Source organism: Mya arenaria, chromosome 10 (genome assembly GCF_026914265.1).
Source record: "Mya arenaria isolate MELC-2E11 chromosome 10, ASM2691426v1".
Taxonomy (NCBI): Eukaryota; Metazoa; Mollusca; class Bivalvia; order Myida; family Myidae; genus Mya; species Mya arenaria.
This window is the reverse complement of record NC_069131.1, coordinates 39,479,451-39,496,045: the sequence shown is the minus strand read 5'-3', so window position 1 is coordinate 39,496,045 and position 16,595 is coordinate 39,479,451. Positions and strand designations below refer to the sequence as shown.

The window sequence follows — 16,595 nt, the reverse complement described above, 5'->3', positions numbered from 1 at the left end:
ATATCTATGTTCGCAAATGATTAAACGCTTTTCAACGTCTAGAAAGTGTTAAGATGTTCCCTACAAAAACACAAATACCTTAAATATTCAGTAAAACCATGGATACCTAACATTGCTGTCTGTATGTTATATAACACAGGTGTGCTAAGATCTTCTCCAACACAAAATACGAAAATTACTTAAGTTTGTCATACTCCTCTTGGCTCGTACATGTGAGTAAATTGGAACAGTAACACCCAACTAAAAACTGGAACTTTAGTATATCATCCTATAGATACGAATCCCTAACAAAAGCATTCAAAGGTCATGTAGAAATGTTTAGTAGTTATCTTTAACAATAAACATAAAAATAAAAAGAGCTTCATTCTAACGAGTTATCCTATGTTTCACCAACTGGAATGAAACATGAGCAACGAAAAAACAAACGACCTGGTATGGCTGTCAATGGTATATTCCCGCCTTTTATTCTGTTATTCCTCTCCGTGGCCTGCATTTCATAACCTGGAGGCTTTTCTAAAACTGTTTGCATCTCCTGCATAATCATATAAAAAAAAATATTATATACTTTCATCCATACGTGTTTCTAGTTTTAATATTGACTGAATCAGTAATCAAGGAAGAAGATGAAATGTTATAACAGTTAAAGAGAATGCAATGTGAATATTTATATCTAGACTATTAACACGTATGACATGAAGTCAAACCTGAAACTGTCGATTGAATCCTTCTTCACCCATCTGATTGATGTACTGGCGAAAATGTGTTCCTCTAATTGGTTTGCTGATATCACTCAGCGAGCTGACGAGTGCTCTATGTAAGAACTCGTACTGGTTCTAGACAGTAACATGCACAACTGTTTGTTAAAGAACAATTAAATACAACGAAAGCAATCGATATAATACTACATAAGTGCAAACCTATTTTCATCATACATAGTATACAAATCATTTGTATTTAAAATGTTATGGATATGTAGGATACATTAAACGACTCGTATAAAGATTATACTACTATAATCACAATTATTATTACTTGAGCTAAGTACACTATATAAACCACTAGGGCATTTAAATTACCCCTGATAATAACTTGCTACTAACGCACCATGGTTTGTATCATGTTAGCCCTATCGAGCCTCATGTTAATCACACAGCCAGGGATGTGTATTGACCCCTCACTCTCTCCCTCCTTTGTCAAAATATCTAGAGCAATGTATGTTCCTGTTCTTCCAACACCAGCACTGAAAGATTAATGACAAATAGTTTGAAATGCGTAAATGCAAATGAGCAAGCCTTATTGTTTCATAGAAATGATGAACAGACTAGAGGAGTGCCATTTTTGTGTAAAATAAATAAATTCCAATGTTGAATGTACTAGTCATGCGTATAATAACAAAACCTTATCAACCGTAGTCAAACGCCCAAAAAATGTTTTATCACAGTTTTGTTTAAATTTGGTTAGCATTTTTATAGGAACCACAATTGACCATATTTATTTTTCAAAATTTCCAAATCTATCTAATCAATGCTGGTGATTTATTTTTCAATTAGAAACAGTTGAATAAGAAAGCCAAAACTAGTGACTAAAATTCACCTTCTGGTCACTGAATTGCAAATATATGTTTATAGAAACAATCTCCACAATGCATTGTTGATTATATAGGTAGAATGTTTTATCTACTGGAACCTTGCCTCATATTGCAACACTGTTGCGTCAAGACGCAAATGCTTTTTGGACAAAACGCTGATATTTTATTCGGTAAATAGACGTTAACATGTATTTTGCTCACTTGATATGGCACTAGTGTTTGAAAATCGGACTCCATTTGCTTTCGGTAATCGAATCGAATCGGACCAAGCATTTCGATTCACTATCGGACAATAATCGAAAGTTCATAATATCAGTAAGGAATACATTCTTTATACATAGTATAATCATGATCATTGAAATGTTTAATGCTTTTTGCAACAGTATGTAAATTTCCATCTTTAATAACTTAACTTAAGCTTTAAACTTGAGTTTTTAAGCAAAAGGTTTTTACATTCACCGCATTTGTGTAAGAGAGTGATCTCCCCTGTTCAAATGAATTCAACGATAATTTACCGGAAAGAAAAATTGATATTTACTCGACTTTTATCACAAAGCAAAAAAAATACGTAGTTTCCGGAAGTAACATTAGCGACAACCACTATCGATTGTCGCCGACATAGAATTGTCAGCGACGATTTATCGATTGTACTCGATAATCATTTCATCACTATATGGCACCATTAAAAGAAATTGAAAATATTGTGTTTTGATCCTATAAAAAAGCGTTTTAAGAATGTACATTCCTTTAAAAAAGTTAAAAAGAGGTCTAATAGACTATTGTATGACCTGTGATCCATTATACTTTAATGTTAATATGTTTGTATACCATCTCAAGCAATTCTGTTTCTATCAACGTTATACGTTTTGCCGTTACACGACGTACCGTCATTATACAGTGTATGACGTTGACGTTACTTCTTTTCTATGATTGATTATTTATATTATTATGAAGGCGTAACGCCAAAACGTTTTGATATATTTCAAGCTCTTGAAAACACGTGACGTGTTCGATTTTTTAAAAATATTAAAAACAAAGACGACATTTGAAGGTCAATGTGATTGTATTTAGAAATCTGAAGAGTTTATGTTATGCGACTTTTATATGCTAACAAAATGCACTAAATGTACCTGCAGTGAACAAGTACAGGACAATCAAATTGGTCAGGTGTGTTCGGAACTCTCTGTCTGAACTCAATTATTCCTGTGACATCATCCGGTATATCTTTGTCTGGCCAGCAGGTAAAATGAAGATGGTGAAGCTGTCTGGTTTCATTTCCCTGTGAAATAGAGCAATGCTTAAAACTAATAATACTTGTTACCCGTAGTTGTGTCATGATAAATTATGAAGGAATTATATGTACCATATATCTTCAAGTACAAATAAATACACCGGCTGTGAAAGCCTGGTTTATTAAATAATTGAAATTCATACAATCATCTTAGTTTAAAACTACTTTTTGCGTACACATTAACATATTCCGTGGTGAAATCATTTTCTGTGTTTAATGTATGTTTGTTATCATAGGACCTACGTTGGATATCAATATTGAAACAAAGAATATATAAACAAACAGTATAAATCTAATCTTTTTTGTGGGGCCTTGATCTACATACCTTTAAAGAATTTACCTTAAGACCGATATAGGGCTTGTTTCTACATCTAGTATTTCAATAAGCATTGAAACAATAACGTCATTTTTGCATTGTTTAGAAAATAAAAATGTTGTTCAATTTAAAGTAATAACTTGAAAATAGTTTTACTAAAAAACATAAACATTAAACAAGAAAGTTTTTATTCCGCCTTAAATACTACACCGATCTCCGATGACCTTGTATTTTATGAAACTGAAGTACACTTTATTGCGTGCCAAATAAACAAGGAAGGTTTTTGAATTCTGAAAATCGTAAACATGAAATAAAACTAAACGAAATAAAAGCAGACGTGCGGTTTATCTGTTCATATGAAATAACCAGGTTAAACTTTAATACGTCTGTTTAAGGTATACGATCGTCCTCACAAAACAAAAAAAACATGATTCAAAGTTAAATATTAAAAAGAAAATAACAAGCGAAAGAGAAGTGTGTTTGACTATCGACGTGTTTTACATGCTTATCCCTTAAAACAAAAACAAATATATTAAAAAAGTGCATAGTACAAATAGAATTCATAAACCAGTTGCTTAAGACGTTTTCGTGACTTTAATGTTGTTGGTACAGTGATCATACCCACATAAATATTTGTAAAGCAATTTAGCTAGTTCATATATTCACATTTACTTCTACAGTTTGCATAAATATATGTGTTCCTCTAAACTAATTCATGGTATTGAAATTAGATTTTTTACAAAATTATATGAGCTTTGCAAGGTTAAATTTAAAGATATTCATCTTTTTTTGCCAGGGTGATATACACAAAAAATGATATACCATTTAGAAATCCATTATCATACATGGGAAGTTAGTTTCTACATCTACAGTAGTTATATTTTGATGTCAAAAATGGTTAAAGCGGCGAATACTGACAAAACATATTGTCCTACAGGAAGTATTCCTTGATTTTAATAAAAACAAACCGCGTTTTGAATATAAGAAAATAATTTTGCAGATTTGTCTATATTAATTATGTGTTATTTAACAACCGAAATATGTCTACAAACAAGTTTGTTATACGTAAAATGTTCCTTTAAAGAAATGTGTTGAATTCTAGTCGTGGTTTTACGTTATGGTATCGTTGAGATATTTTCGAAGAAAGAAAATCTAGTTCTCAAAAAGTGTCGAAATATTCTTTTTTATCTTTGCATTAAATGCCTTCTGATAAAAAAGAAGTTATGTTATTGTAGATATTCTTGGAAACCTCTCGTATCATTATGTTTATTTCCGCCAAAAAAGACAGCACAGCTACTTTCCAATGCCTATGCATTGTTCCAATGATTACAGCAACTAATACAATTTCAAACGGGTTTCATATAACACCATTGCATCTGTACAAATGTATGTGTTGTGAGTGACTGTGAATATCTATAAGTTTGATTTACCATTTTTGTGTACGGTACGCTGTTAACTAATAAAGAAGCAGTCTAACCAAAACTTAAAATTCTAATCACGCGAACATTGAAATTGTGTATGATTTTATCATTTTTAGTGCAAAATTCGATGCGAACAAATAATGCGTCCGCATTTTTGTCATAACTTATGAATTTAATATCACTGTTTATTTGAAATCATAAATCAAATCAGACTTTTTTTCTACAAGCATGACAGTTAAATTGAACAAGGAAATATTTATTTGAAAATTCCTATTTGCATTTAACAACTGCGCCTGTGTTTTATGTCACTAAATGTAATCATAAATACGGTCTCGTGTTAAAGATCGTTTGTTCAAATAAAAGAGGTGTAAACATTGCTCACAAAGTAATCTGTAGACCTTGACAAGGTACATTGTATTGATCATTCCTATACAGATCATGCAGGAAGATATAAGATGAATGCTTGTCATAAAATTTAAAATAGAATACTACCGGTGAACAGAATATTATTCAGTAGATTCAGGGTTTTTCATAAAGACCAATCTGTTTTAGGTACAATATAATGTTAATAGGAAGTTATACGTAATTGAAATAAATTGTTCATATACGTAACAGATTCATCAATAAATGAATGTCTACAAAATGCTATAAAATATGTCATTTAACTAAAGAATATTTAAGACGATAGAAACATATTTGAATCACGACACCTTTGTAATTGTGAATTCTCTCCTCGTAAACTCGGTGTATTCATCCTCGCTCTGGGATAAAACATGGACTTTGCCGTAGTTTTTACTTGTCCCAAGGCCAGGCCAATATTACTCGCACTTGTCTTTCTACAATTGTGTATATAGAACGAGGGTGGGTGTAACACATAAAGTATATCTCATTGATTCTTTCTTATCATAAGACTAAAACGATATGATTGCAAACAATCTACAAATTGTACGTATTGTGAATATAACTGTATTTACCCCATCTTCAACAAGGTTGGTCAGCATGACAATTTCCTCAACTTTCTTTTGCCATATCATCTGCCAAAATGGACTGAAATCCTCGAGCTGCTTTGACATGGGACCTACAAGTATAATTACAACTGAAAATATTTAAAGTATTTATCTTTAATTGTGAGATCGTTTAGATAAGTATCCTCAAATAGTTTATCTTAGTTAGTAATTCTCTGACTACGTTGGTGACATGTTACTATCAATTTGTTTAGCTATTAACAATATCATTATTAAAATAGTTGAAGACGAATGTATTACCTAGTGCTGCAAGGTACGCATGTTGTTTTTTATAACCCTGTAATAAACATATATTGTATGAGTTTAGTACATGTCCATCTCTTTATCAGAAGAATGCTGGTCTGATCGCTATTATAGAAAAACATTTTTCTGTACCTTATTATTTTATAGTAATAATAGTATTTGAAAGCTGTGTCGTCCACTAAATCTTAATTTAACGCTTAATTCCAACATACTACGCTAACTTAGTCTATGAAACTAGCATTTATGTAGTCCGTCTCACGGTCGCGAAGCTTGACCCTTGTATCGTCGTCTGAATAGTCTACAATATATCCAGCAATGTACATTTCCCTGAAGAATATGTGTTTTTCATCAATAAGGGGCATGACTTAAAACTGAAACCAGAGTTTTGAACCTTTCTGTTCTGGTAGTATTTTCTATTGATACGTATGTATATAGTTTCCCAAAAGCCACTACAATACTCCGATAAGTTTTTTTTTAAATATAGACGAATTTAAACTATCATTTCAAATTAATAATGAATAACAATAATCTTAACGTTGATAAGTACTAAAAGAAAAAAAAACATACACGGATATATTTCTTTATATCTATTCCGTTCAATATTTCCTTGCTTTTGGGAGTCGTCGTATGATTTTGTCAAGCCGTATGGAAATTTCTGCAAAACATATTGTACTATCATATCATCTGTCTTTTTTTTCAATTACAGACACTCTTGTTCATTCTACAATTGTATTCACTTCACATTGTTTACAATTAGGAAACCGTACTAAAAAAGGTGGGTAATTATTACTACAAAGAACGGTAAAATGTTTTTACCTCGAATTCTTCTTCAATATCTATGTCATTCATCCCGATCACGTATTTCGTTAAGTTGTTGACAACGACCTTTTGATTATTGATTTTATCAGCGTTGTTGTAATATATACCGCTTTTCTCTTCAAATTTGATTGCAGTTGTTCGAGCTATTTTGTCGTCATCGTCTGAAAGATGTTTATGGTATTATTATAACAGTGGACAGTACACATTTAAATTATTGTAAATTGTACAATTATAGTGTATACTTATTGTTTTCGTCATTTTAACGCATTCCAAATTTGGATTAATAAACACGCACATAAAATAATAACCATTAAAAACATGAAGCATATCTTATGACAATGCAATATGAGATGAAATATAGTGCATTCAAACGTATACCAATTTCAAGCCCATCATCTTCAATAGTTTCGTCTGTCATCACCAGTTCAACGTGTTGTGTTTGTATGTTTACTCTGTGCCCTGCTTCTTGTTTGACGTTCGCTTGAATGATGCCTGAATGATCAGTTCCATTTGATATGTCTTCGTTTAGTTTGTTTCCTTTAAGGCAAATAAATGTTGCTCATACATTAAACATATATTTATGAATATGTAGTTGTCAAAAAATACTTGTTATCACATAACAGGTCATTCATATCTAGGCTGAAACTGTTCTACTGATTTGGTGTCCACTTCTTCTCAAAAGGGTCTTGAGTTCAAGCACCACCAAGGTTCATGATCAAAATGGCCACACATACATACATGGTTTATATTGTCTAACCAGAACCCTGACTCAAAAATGATGTTTAACAGCGTTTAATTGTCTTTATAATGAAGCTAAACAGCAAACGTCAACGTTTGATTATTTTACCAGTTTCAAAGTGGTGCTCGGTTACTGAAGTGTTAGGGTGATTTGCCTGATTGCCACGACTGGACTCCATTATAGTATACACCAACCAAGTTCTTAAATTATGTTTATGAAAATCTTAACTTAAAAACATAAATATGTCTATGATGAGATGAAGTGGTATCACAGATACAACAATATTGCATTACTGTTTTTCTCCACTGTAGCGTAGACAACTGGCTGAGGTGTATATATTTGTTCGACGTGCTGTTCTGCTCCTCGTGGCTTTTTCCAGCATAACTCATTTCTTTGAAATGCAAACATGATAAAAATGATATTAAATCTTAAATAATAATTGTATACTTAGTATATTTTTAGATGAATTATTTTGTTAATTTAAAATATGAATGTCTTAGTTACCAAAGTTGTAAAGTTGTTATAAATTATTATCTGTACATTATAACTTCGTTTGAGATTGATGACAGCAACGACAACAATTACAACTACAAGAACAGCACCAAGTACCCCACCGACAACCACATTAATGTTTGGTTTATCTGTTCCTGTCTGTTCATTCCTTGCTGCTAAATAGATATGTAATTGAACATGTTGAATTTCATCAGGTTAGTCATAATGTATTCTGATTAATTAATACATATGATATAACTCTCGAATAGTTACAAAACATTTAGTTCTTCTTATGACTTTAATTTACAGAAACAATACAGTAAGCGAGGTATGTTATAGGGTGTCTTTATTATCACATTTTCATTCGACTGTATAATTTAAAAAAAAATATAAGAAATGCAATAAGATCACATGATTACCTTAGCGTCTGTGTTTTAAACAAAATAAATGTATGTTTGCCTTATGTTCATTGCTTAAACGAACCTCCTTGTCTTAAAATATATAAATATCAAAATTATATGATATCATAAGATATTGTAGGATATAATTAGCTCTTTACTTAATATGTATTATGGAAGAATAGATCTCAAATGCATTCAAACAACCGTCCCCGTGAGGCCCATCTACACAAACTTCACATGTTTCTCCTGTGTAAAGGTCTCGACACTCACACTTCCCATCGGTTGATGAGCGAGTGCTGGTAAAGCAGCGAATACTACATGTTTTTAAACAGTCTTCACCATACCGGCTTGCAGTACAGTTTTCACATTGTTCCCCACTATAATTGCTCCTGCAGCTGCATGTTCCGTCTTGTGAGCTGCAAGTGTTCCCCTCGCAACCTCGGCTGCATTTCATAGAGCAGTTTGCTCCATACTTCCCAACATCACAAGAGTCACATGAATTTCCAGTAAAATCAGGCTTACATATAGACGATCCGTCAGGATTACATGATGTGTTACTGCAACCAAAAGAACATTTCTGATTACAGTTCTTTTCGCCGTACTGCCCGTCTTTACAAACGTCATATTTATTTCCTGTTTAAAATACTTTGCAATCACACTTTCCATCAGTAGGGGAGCAAGTGTTCTCTAAACAACCAAGACTACATGGTTTTGAACAGTATTACGCGAACCGATCTGCGGTACAGTTTTCCCATTGTTCACCACTATAATATTCACTACAGGTGCATGATCCATCGCTTGAGCTGCAATTATTTCCCTCACAACCTCGGCTACATTGCATTGAGCAATTAACTCCATACTTGCCATCCACACACAAGTCACATGTACTTCCTGTAAAATTAGGCTTACACAAACACGTTCCATCGCTGTAACATGGTTGGCCACCGCAACTAGAAGAGCAATTGCGATCACAGTAAGTTTCAGTACCGTAATATCCGTATTTACAAGAGATACAATCAAAATGGTGGGTACACGAACACGTTGGTCTAAAACATGTATAACCACACACCCAGTTACGTCCCAAAATCCTACTTTGCACTTAACACAAATCGACTGCGTATTGCAATTTTCACAGCGGCCACCATATTTAGTTGGACATGTTTTACAAACCACGAAATTAATTATAAATAATAGTATATACATGACATCCATTGTAGTAATACTTTCATGTTCAAGTAAACCATAAGATATTATTCAAAATAACACACACCTGAAACATTCTTCATTCAGTACCGCGCATTAGATTGTTGCTACTTAAACTGACTATCGAAACCAATAGTTAGCTTAGCTGTAAAGAAACGGAAGTAAAATAATCAGAAATACCAAAAAAACTGAATTCAAAATCAGATATAAATCAGTTGTTTGTTTTGAAGAATAGGATTTACTCAAATATAGTGGTATAAAATGTCTTTATACTTTGGTTTAAAGGTCAACAATTTATAAATTGATATATTTAGAACATCATTATAACAGTCAAAACAGTCAATGGCAAAAAGAAAAAAAGACTGCATATGATTGTATCATCACGTCAAGATTATTCTTGTCACTTTTAATAATGTATCCGTGTGAACAATTGGATAGGGCAGAACACTTTTGTTTAATAAATGGGCATGCCCAACCTGTTTCAGAGAATGTCTCGGCACCTTTCCACCCAGTGCTACGCCAAAGAGTAATAGTATATGCGGAAGTAAGATTTAGGCGTTTAACATTGTCAAAACCATGCAGTATTGCAATTCCAAACTGCGTGTTGTATACTTTACATTTATACAGTACATGGGTGTTTGAACGAGTTCATATCAGTGAGTCTACAACTCATATGTTTGCGACTTATTTTCTTTAAGAATTTGTTGGCCTACGGTACAAAAACCTACTCATATCATCATTATTTTAACGAGAGCCTTAAGAGAGTGTTTTCTTAAGTGTCATTAAAGGTGCGTTTCTGTTAGTGAAGTAGCGAGACCTTAGAGTCACCTACAATCGACCTTAAAAGACAATGTTAGCAAACAACATACGACATATTCGAGTACGTTGGCCGAATATTCAAATATTAAAGCATGTCGTTCAAGAAACAACTATCCTAAACGTGAAATATTTGCTTTAACATTTTTCATTAGTAATGACAGCACTCCATGCAAGCGAAAAAAAGAAGCCTGGATTGATTTTGCGTTTATTTATTTAATGTAAGCCTATCGTACATAATGGAAGGTCTCAAAATGTTTCATAGTACAGGGAGTCATATTATGGTCATTTATAGTATCACTGCTAACAGCTATTTTTCTTTTTGGTCTAGCGTCTCATTTTATACATCCCTTCGCAAATAAAGATAAACGAGACGTTACATGAATAGGTTGTTGAATCCTGTAAGCTCTCCGGATCGATCCTGTCACGATTTTGTGCACAACATAATCCAGGTGTGTGTGTGTGTGTTGTACAATATTATAATGAAATATACGAAAGTAAGTGAAATTATTTTATGCGAATATAACGATGCCAATAGGTACAGGTATGAACCACCCTTAAACTATATTGCCACTTAAACGTCTAAGTGTTCGCAGCCTCTCTATTCACTCAAACAGTACTGTCGTAATATAATAACGTTTTTAACTCTTACACACCAACGGGACACAGGTCCTAAAGCTAGCTGCTTAATACTTATTTATTTGAGCTCAGTCAGTTCCCTCTATATAACCTGTTCTGGGGTCACTTGGGTAAGAAGCAAACAACTATACATGTTGACCACTTGAATTATTACAAATGCATTATGGGCAATGTACATGTTATGTCGGCGTTTTTGTTATAGCATTTTTAAGCCGTATATAAATTTTCATTGCATAATTTAGAAAAAGTTATGATAAGATACCTTTAATGTCGTTTTTTTTTCTTCGTCAAACCTTAGCATATTTACTTCATAATTATTACACAATGTGGGCTTAAAGCAGCATAATATTGTGTAAATCCTAATGAGTTATCTTTAAAGAGTTTTATTTGTGACGAACTATTGTTCCAATAGGTGAACTTTTGCGAATTCAAAGCAAATAATTAAAAATCAAATGAAAATGAAAGAAACAACATACACTTAATATTCATGAAACAATTACAATTTGGCAAATTCTAATCAATTTTGTATTTTATTCAATTTTGTGTAATTTTCCTTGTGTACTTTCGTTTAGCCAATCCGTCATAAAACTTGCATGCATGCTAATAATTGAGGCTAGCAAATCTAGCGGAATGAAGTTTTAAGACGTAATAAAATTATTTCAAAGAAAACAATGTTAAAATGAGAGCTTCTTAGGAGAATTTTGTAAATCAATTTAGTTTACTTGTACACTTTCTACCATTATCTGATTTACAGGTACTTGATTTACCAAGACACACATGTTTTAAGTAGACGCTTAGTAATGATAGGCTTAGGGTTTGATATAAAGCTGTAGACGATGTTACAGTGATGTATGCACTCAATGTGCTTTTAAAAAAATGTATAAACTTTCAGACATGCTAGATCGTCTTCAACTTTATCATTTAAAAAACAAAGAAAGTTTATATATGATTACAAAAGTAAAAACAAACTTGTAGTCTGCACGGAAACAGTCAATACCATTACGTCTACATAGTTTTTATTGCAATTTCATATCCACGCCTCTTTTGTTTTGTTACAAGATTCGTTTAAGCAGCTGAAATGTTTTTGAAAAACATTTTCAGTATTTGCAGTTCGAAGCAGCATGTCATAGAAATATGTTACACATCACTTAAGTTTCGCTAGCGACAGTCCTTGCACTAATGATTTGTTAAACAAATAAATGGTCACAATAAGCTTGATAAAAGCTGAATAGAAATTTACACGACTTTCACAGATATTTTGTGACCTGCCTATATGTATTTTATTGACATTAGGATATAAAAAAGAAAACAAACACACTATTATTCGTGGTCATTAAGTATTTGTTTATCACCGATAGTTGGCTTCCACTACTGTAATACATATTTCTGCTGTGACAAACCAGGAAGTAAATATCAAGGAATTCAGAAGATTTGATTATTGACTTTTAATGTTAAACAATGCGGTTGGGCTAACTAAACAAATAAGTATTTTGGTATGTTAAACTCGTTTTGGAGTGGTACGGTAACCCCCGGCCTTCCTCTTTTCCTTAACCAATGCGTTATCATTAAAACGGAAGTAACATAAGTAGAACTTGTTTTGATAAACATTCCTAAACATAGTATACAGTATTTGTTCAAATATTTGTAAAGATAATTTGATAATTTAGTTTGGGGTTAATAAGAAATGTATTTCGATGAACATAGTAAATGTACTTACATGATAACCTGTATTGTCAATTGCAAAAAGTTTGCCAATTATCAAGTAGGATCGAAGTCATCAATTTAGCATACATTGTATATCATCTAAAGAAAACTTGAGGGAAAAGAGGGTCGGTGTGGAAATCGAACCCACAATCGCCGAATCTCTAGAATAGCGATCTACCATACTGAGTAACCGGGTGGCTGGTTCTTACCCACACAAACCGTACCCCCCCCCCCCCACACACACACACACAGTAACATTGATGTACGTAAACCAGTTTGTCCTGCTCGTGATTTTAACAATGACATTATTTTATAAAGATACTACATTAAGGTACTTGCTTAAATTGTTAACAATGAAGTAGTCACGTGTGACAAAATGTGGACTATACTTGGTTTTTGGATTTACAATTTTTATATGGAAACAGCACAAACATTCAATTATTATGACCAGCAATCGTCATATTGCAACTGCCAGACATTCATCATTAAAATATGAGCATTTTCAATTCGGGAAATATACTAAATTGTGTATAGAATCATCAGACAAGAGGTAAATACAGGATTTGTTCTGACAAAAAAGTTTAAACAATTGATATGAATACGTTTGAGAAAAACTACAGAAACAAGTTTAAAAAATCAACCCGGTTTAATGGCACTGGGTAAACGCCAAAGACATAGAACACAAAAAAAAAATCACAAATAAGAAACATGGAAGAACAGCACAAAACTTCACAAACAGCACAGTGCATATATACTTTATAACAAAAACTAGGTATGTTTATCAAGGATTGTTAGGTACTGCCTTGGAACGATCAGTAAATTATAAATTTACTGGGGGTTTAAACCAGTTTACGTGCACAAACCTCACCCTAATCCCAACAATCGTAAAAGGTAAATCTTATCAAAGCATGTATTACTTGAGGAAACTTAATAAAAAAACAAATTATATTAATAAACGAATAGGTAAACCCCAAGTACTGTTATGATTACTCTAACTCAACTCTATCTGCAGACTGAGGAATACAATTCAGAGCACCTAATGCCTAAAACTTTCAAAGATACGATGCAGTCATTGTTTGAAACTATGAGCATCACACACAGTCTACCTCATAAAATAAAGGTTTAAAATTGTGTGATCACAGAGTTTCATAATAAAAAGCATCATTGTACCAAAACTGTTAACAAATAAAGAAAACATAATTAAAAATAAAAGAAACCTATATTAGCTGATCTTTTTTCCAAATGATAACCTATGAAAAATAATTGAAGAAAATGAGGTCACATGCCAAACACTCCGAGCAAGCCGGAGCATAAATTAAAATGAATATTGTTGCATAACGGTTGCTTGTGTACCATTACTTTTGACATATTGCAATGTAGATTTTGTCACCATCAACTTACACATTGCCTATAGCTGGAACGAAAAACATGATACATATGTATTTCAGGAACAAGAATACCATGATTAACAAGATCGAAAGCTTTACGAATATCTGGAAAAAACAGTTTCAACAATATTGCCACAGTCGACAGCTATCTACCAAAAATCCACTATTATATAAATTAATGTCACTGTGACTGTATGATACTCGGTTCCAGAAAATAAGTGTTTCTTTAAATTAAATTATAGTGCTTCAAAACATAAACACCTTAAACAATAAACTAATAGTGTTTTATGTCTTGACCTGTGTTGTCGTTTCTTGAACGGTGTTGTGATTTCTTCAACTATGATTTCATATTTTGGCTTGTTTTTTAATATCCTCGATGATGTTGTCATTGCCTTATCATCGTGTTTGCGTATGAGTGAGAATCCAGACTTATTGTAAGATTATCCATTGAAATATTTTCGGAATTGTCATTGTCTGTTCCTCCAGCTTGTCCTGTCGTGAAAAGCCTTTTGTAGGTATCACTTCCCTCATTTTCTTTAAAAAGGGTTGCATTTAATATTTCATACGATCCAGATTTGTCTCTTTCATCACCTACGACATTCAAAAGATCTACTGTGGTTCTATTAGGGCTTGCACCTTTCGTCATTTTAACTTGTCCTGCCGAGAACAACCTGGTGTAGATATCTCTGTCATTTTTCTCCATGCGGCTGCTATTTAATGTTTCGTATGGTCCTGGTTGAGTTGCATTTCCGCCTATAACAATTATTAAAACGGCATTCTACTAAAGTGTTAAGTGATAAATCAAAACAGCTTCTAAAATGTTCATCCGAGCTTATTGACGTGATAAATACTGATGTTACTGTTTAGCTATTTTAAGAATTATTGCTAATAAAATATATTTTTTACCAGAAGTTGTAGTCTCTCGCTTGTTTTCATAGTCTTGTGCTTCCTTTCGTGATAATCTGAAGTGTTATTTTAAACAAGTTCGAAGAAATAGGGATGTGGCATTTGCAATTAACAGCATCGAACGTATAAACTTCTTACGATAATTTCAACAATAAAAAAGAAGAAAAATCTACTTTAGGAAAAATAGAGTTAAAAAAAACACTTGATATATCTGCAAATGATAATTTAGGTATATGACCGGACATGATCAATGGAAATCTCATGTGAGCGAATGGCATCAACAAAGTGGGAAATTCAAACGCTTAATATAGCTACATATCATTATTATGACAAACCTTCGTTTGACAAAAACAGTTATAGCTACAGCAGACACTAGCACTACTACACCACCAATAACGCCCCCTGTAAGTGCACCAGTTTTAAAGTTGTCTGTTTCTTCAGGATGATTCTGCTCAGCTAAAATATAGATATAGTTTTAAACGAAAACATTATTGCAATCATTTCGTGATGGTAGCACCTCAGTGAGTTCATTGCGGGAGGTCTTCAAGCAATATTGTGAATCTGATATTTAATAAATGATTTTCATTTTGGTGTTTTACTAAAAAAAGCGAATTATTGCAACTTGATAAACAAACGATGTGAAAGAGTGAACTTATAAAAATATCATTTCACATGTTCTGACATTTTAAGTGTTTGCTTGACTGTAAGCAGCAAAAGAAGTCATACTCGGTGCTAGGTATAACATATGCCATCATAACGTCACAATAAGGAGCATTTTCTCAATTAAATAGCAGGTAGGTCTCATTTTTATTAATAACAAGCATAGAATAAAATGAGCAGTTGTATTTTTGCGTCAACAATTGCATTATATTTCATATTGTGACAACAAAACATTTATAGTTCACTTATTATCTAGTCCAATTTTGGTTGGTGTCTAGCGAGATATATATTTAACTTTAACAAGTTTCCTCTGTGGAAAAGCTATACTGTGATTGATTTCAATCACAAGAGATATAAAAATAACGTTTCATGTTCTTTAGTTTGTCATTTTGCAAATCGCGTATTTAACCTTCATCTTCACTACACTCTTCAGAAAACACGTTATGTTATTAACTTAAGTTTTTTCCTCGTCCAACAATGACACGATAAACATTATCCAAATCGTACAGAAATAAGTGTTATTCTGAGCAACCAATGAGTATTCACAGGGTTTGTTGTAAGCATATACCCGTCGCCGAACCAATCATCAACAACAGCATCATATATATAATCCCCTTAAGTGTCTTTACAATCAGATCCGAAATACAAAATTATTCAGACCTGTTATGTTCTAAGCATTCGTCTCAAAAACCGCTATTAAACAATTTTATGACTCACTTTCCAAATATTGAGTACTTTTTAAACATTGGTGTAATCATGCATTAGAGTTTATGCGTGTCTGATTTCGTTAAGTGCGAGTATGGTAAGGTCTTTAAACCGGGTCTTTGTTAACTTGTTGACTACAAGGATTGTTCCTGTACTTTCCATGTTATATTTTGTTTTATTAAAATTTTGTGTTCCTACATTGTTACATCTATTTCCACTGAATCCAGAAAAACAGATAA

General features: G+C 32.6%; 1 protein-coding gene and 1 long non-coding RNA gene across 2 annotated transcripts; both read right to left on the bottom strand.

The window, feature by feature from the left end:
* Positions 1 to 379: 379 nt before the first annotated feature.
* LOC128204687 (tyrosine-protein phosphatase non-receptor type 7-like) lies at positions 380 to 8,593 on the bottom strand. Its single transcript, XM_052906085.1, has 11 exons — positions 8,494 to 8,593; positions 7,736 to 7,833; positions 7,082 to 7,240; positions 6,701 to 6,864; positions 5,882 to 5,918; positions 5,591 to 5,694; positions 5,327 to 5,428; positions 2,719 to 2,867; positions 1,105 to 1,240; positions 705 to 833; positions 380 to 532 (listed from the first exon to the last, which is right to left on the bottom strand). Exons 3-11 carry the CDS (start codon positions 7,119 to 7,121, stop codon positions 380 to 382), a joined length of 1,014 nt encoding a protein of 337 aa, XP_052762045.1. The 5' UTR covers positions 7,122 to 7,240; positions 7,736 to 7,833; positions 8,494 to 8,593.
* A 4,365-nt stretch (positions 8,594 to 12,958) lies between these two features.
* LOC128206189 (uncharacterized) lies at positions 12,959 to 15,447 on the bottom strand. Its single transcript, XR_008256409.1, has 3 exons — positions 15,327 to 15,447; positions 14,992 to 15,047; positions 12,959 to 14,838 (listed from the first exon to the last, which is right to left on the bottom strand). It is a non-coding gene; the product is annotated as an uncharacterized LOC128206189 (long non-coding RNA).
* Between the last annotated feature and the right edge of the window lie 1,148 nt (positions 15,448 to 16,595).

What these genes read in the sequence shown, in the direction of transcription:
- LOC128204687 (XM_052906085.1), bottom strand. Translation starts at nt 7,121, where the DNA reads ATGACAGACGAAACTATTGAAGATGATGGGCTTGAAATTG. An exon ending in CCAACCTTGTTGAAGATGGG is followed by an intron (nt 5,429 to 5,590) that starts GTAAATACAGTT and finishes GAGTAATATTGG; the next exon opens with CCTGGCCTTGGGACAAGTAA. An exon ending in CTAACATGATACAAACCATG is followed by an intron (nt 834 to 1,104) that starts GTGCGTTAGTAG and finishes GTTACTGTCTAG; the next exon opens with AACCAGTACGAGTTCTTACA.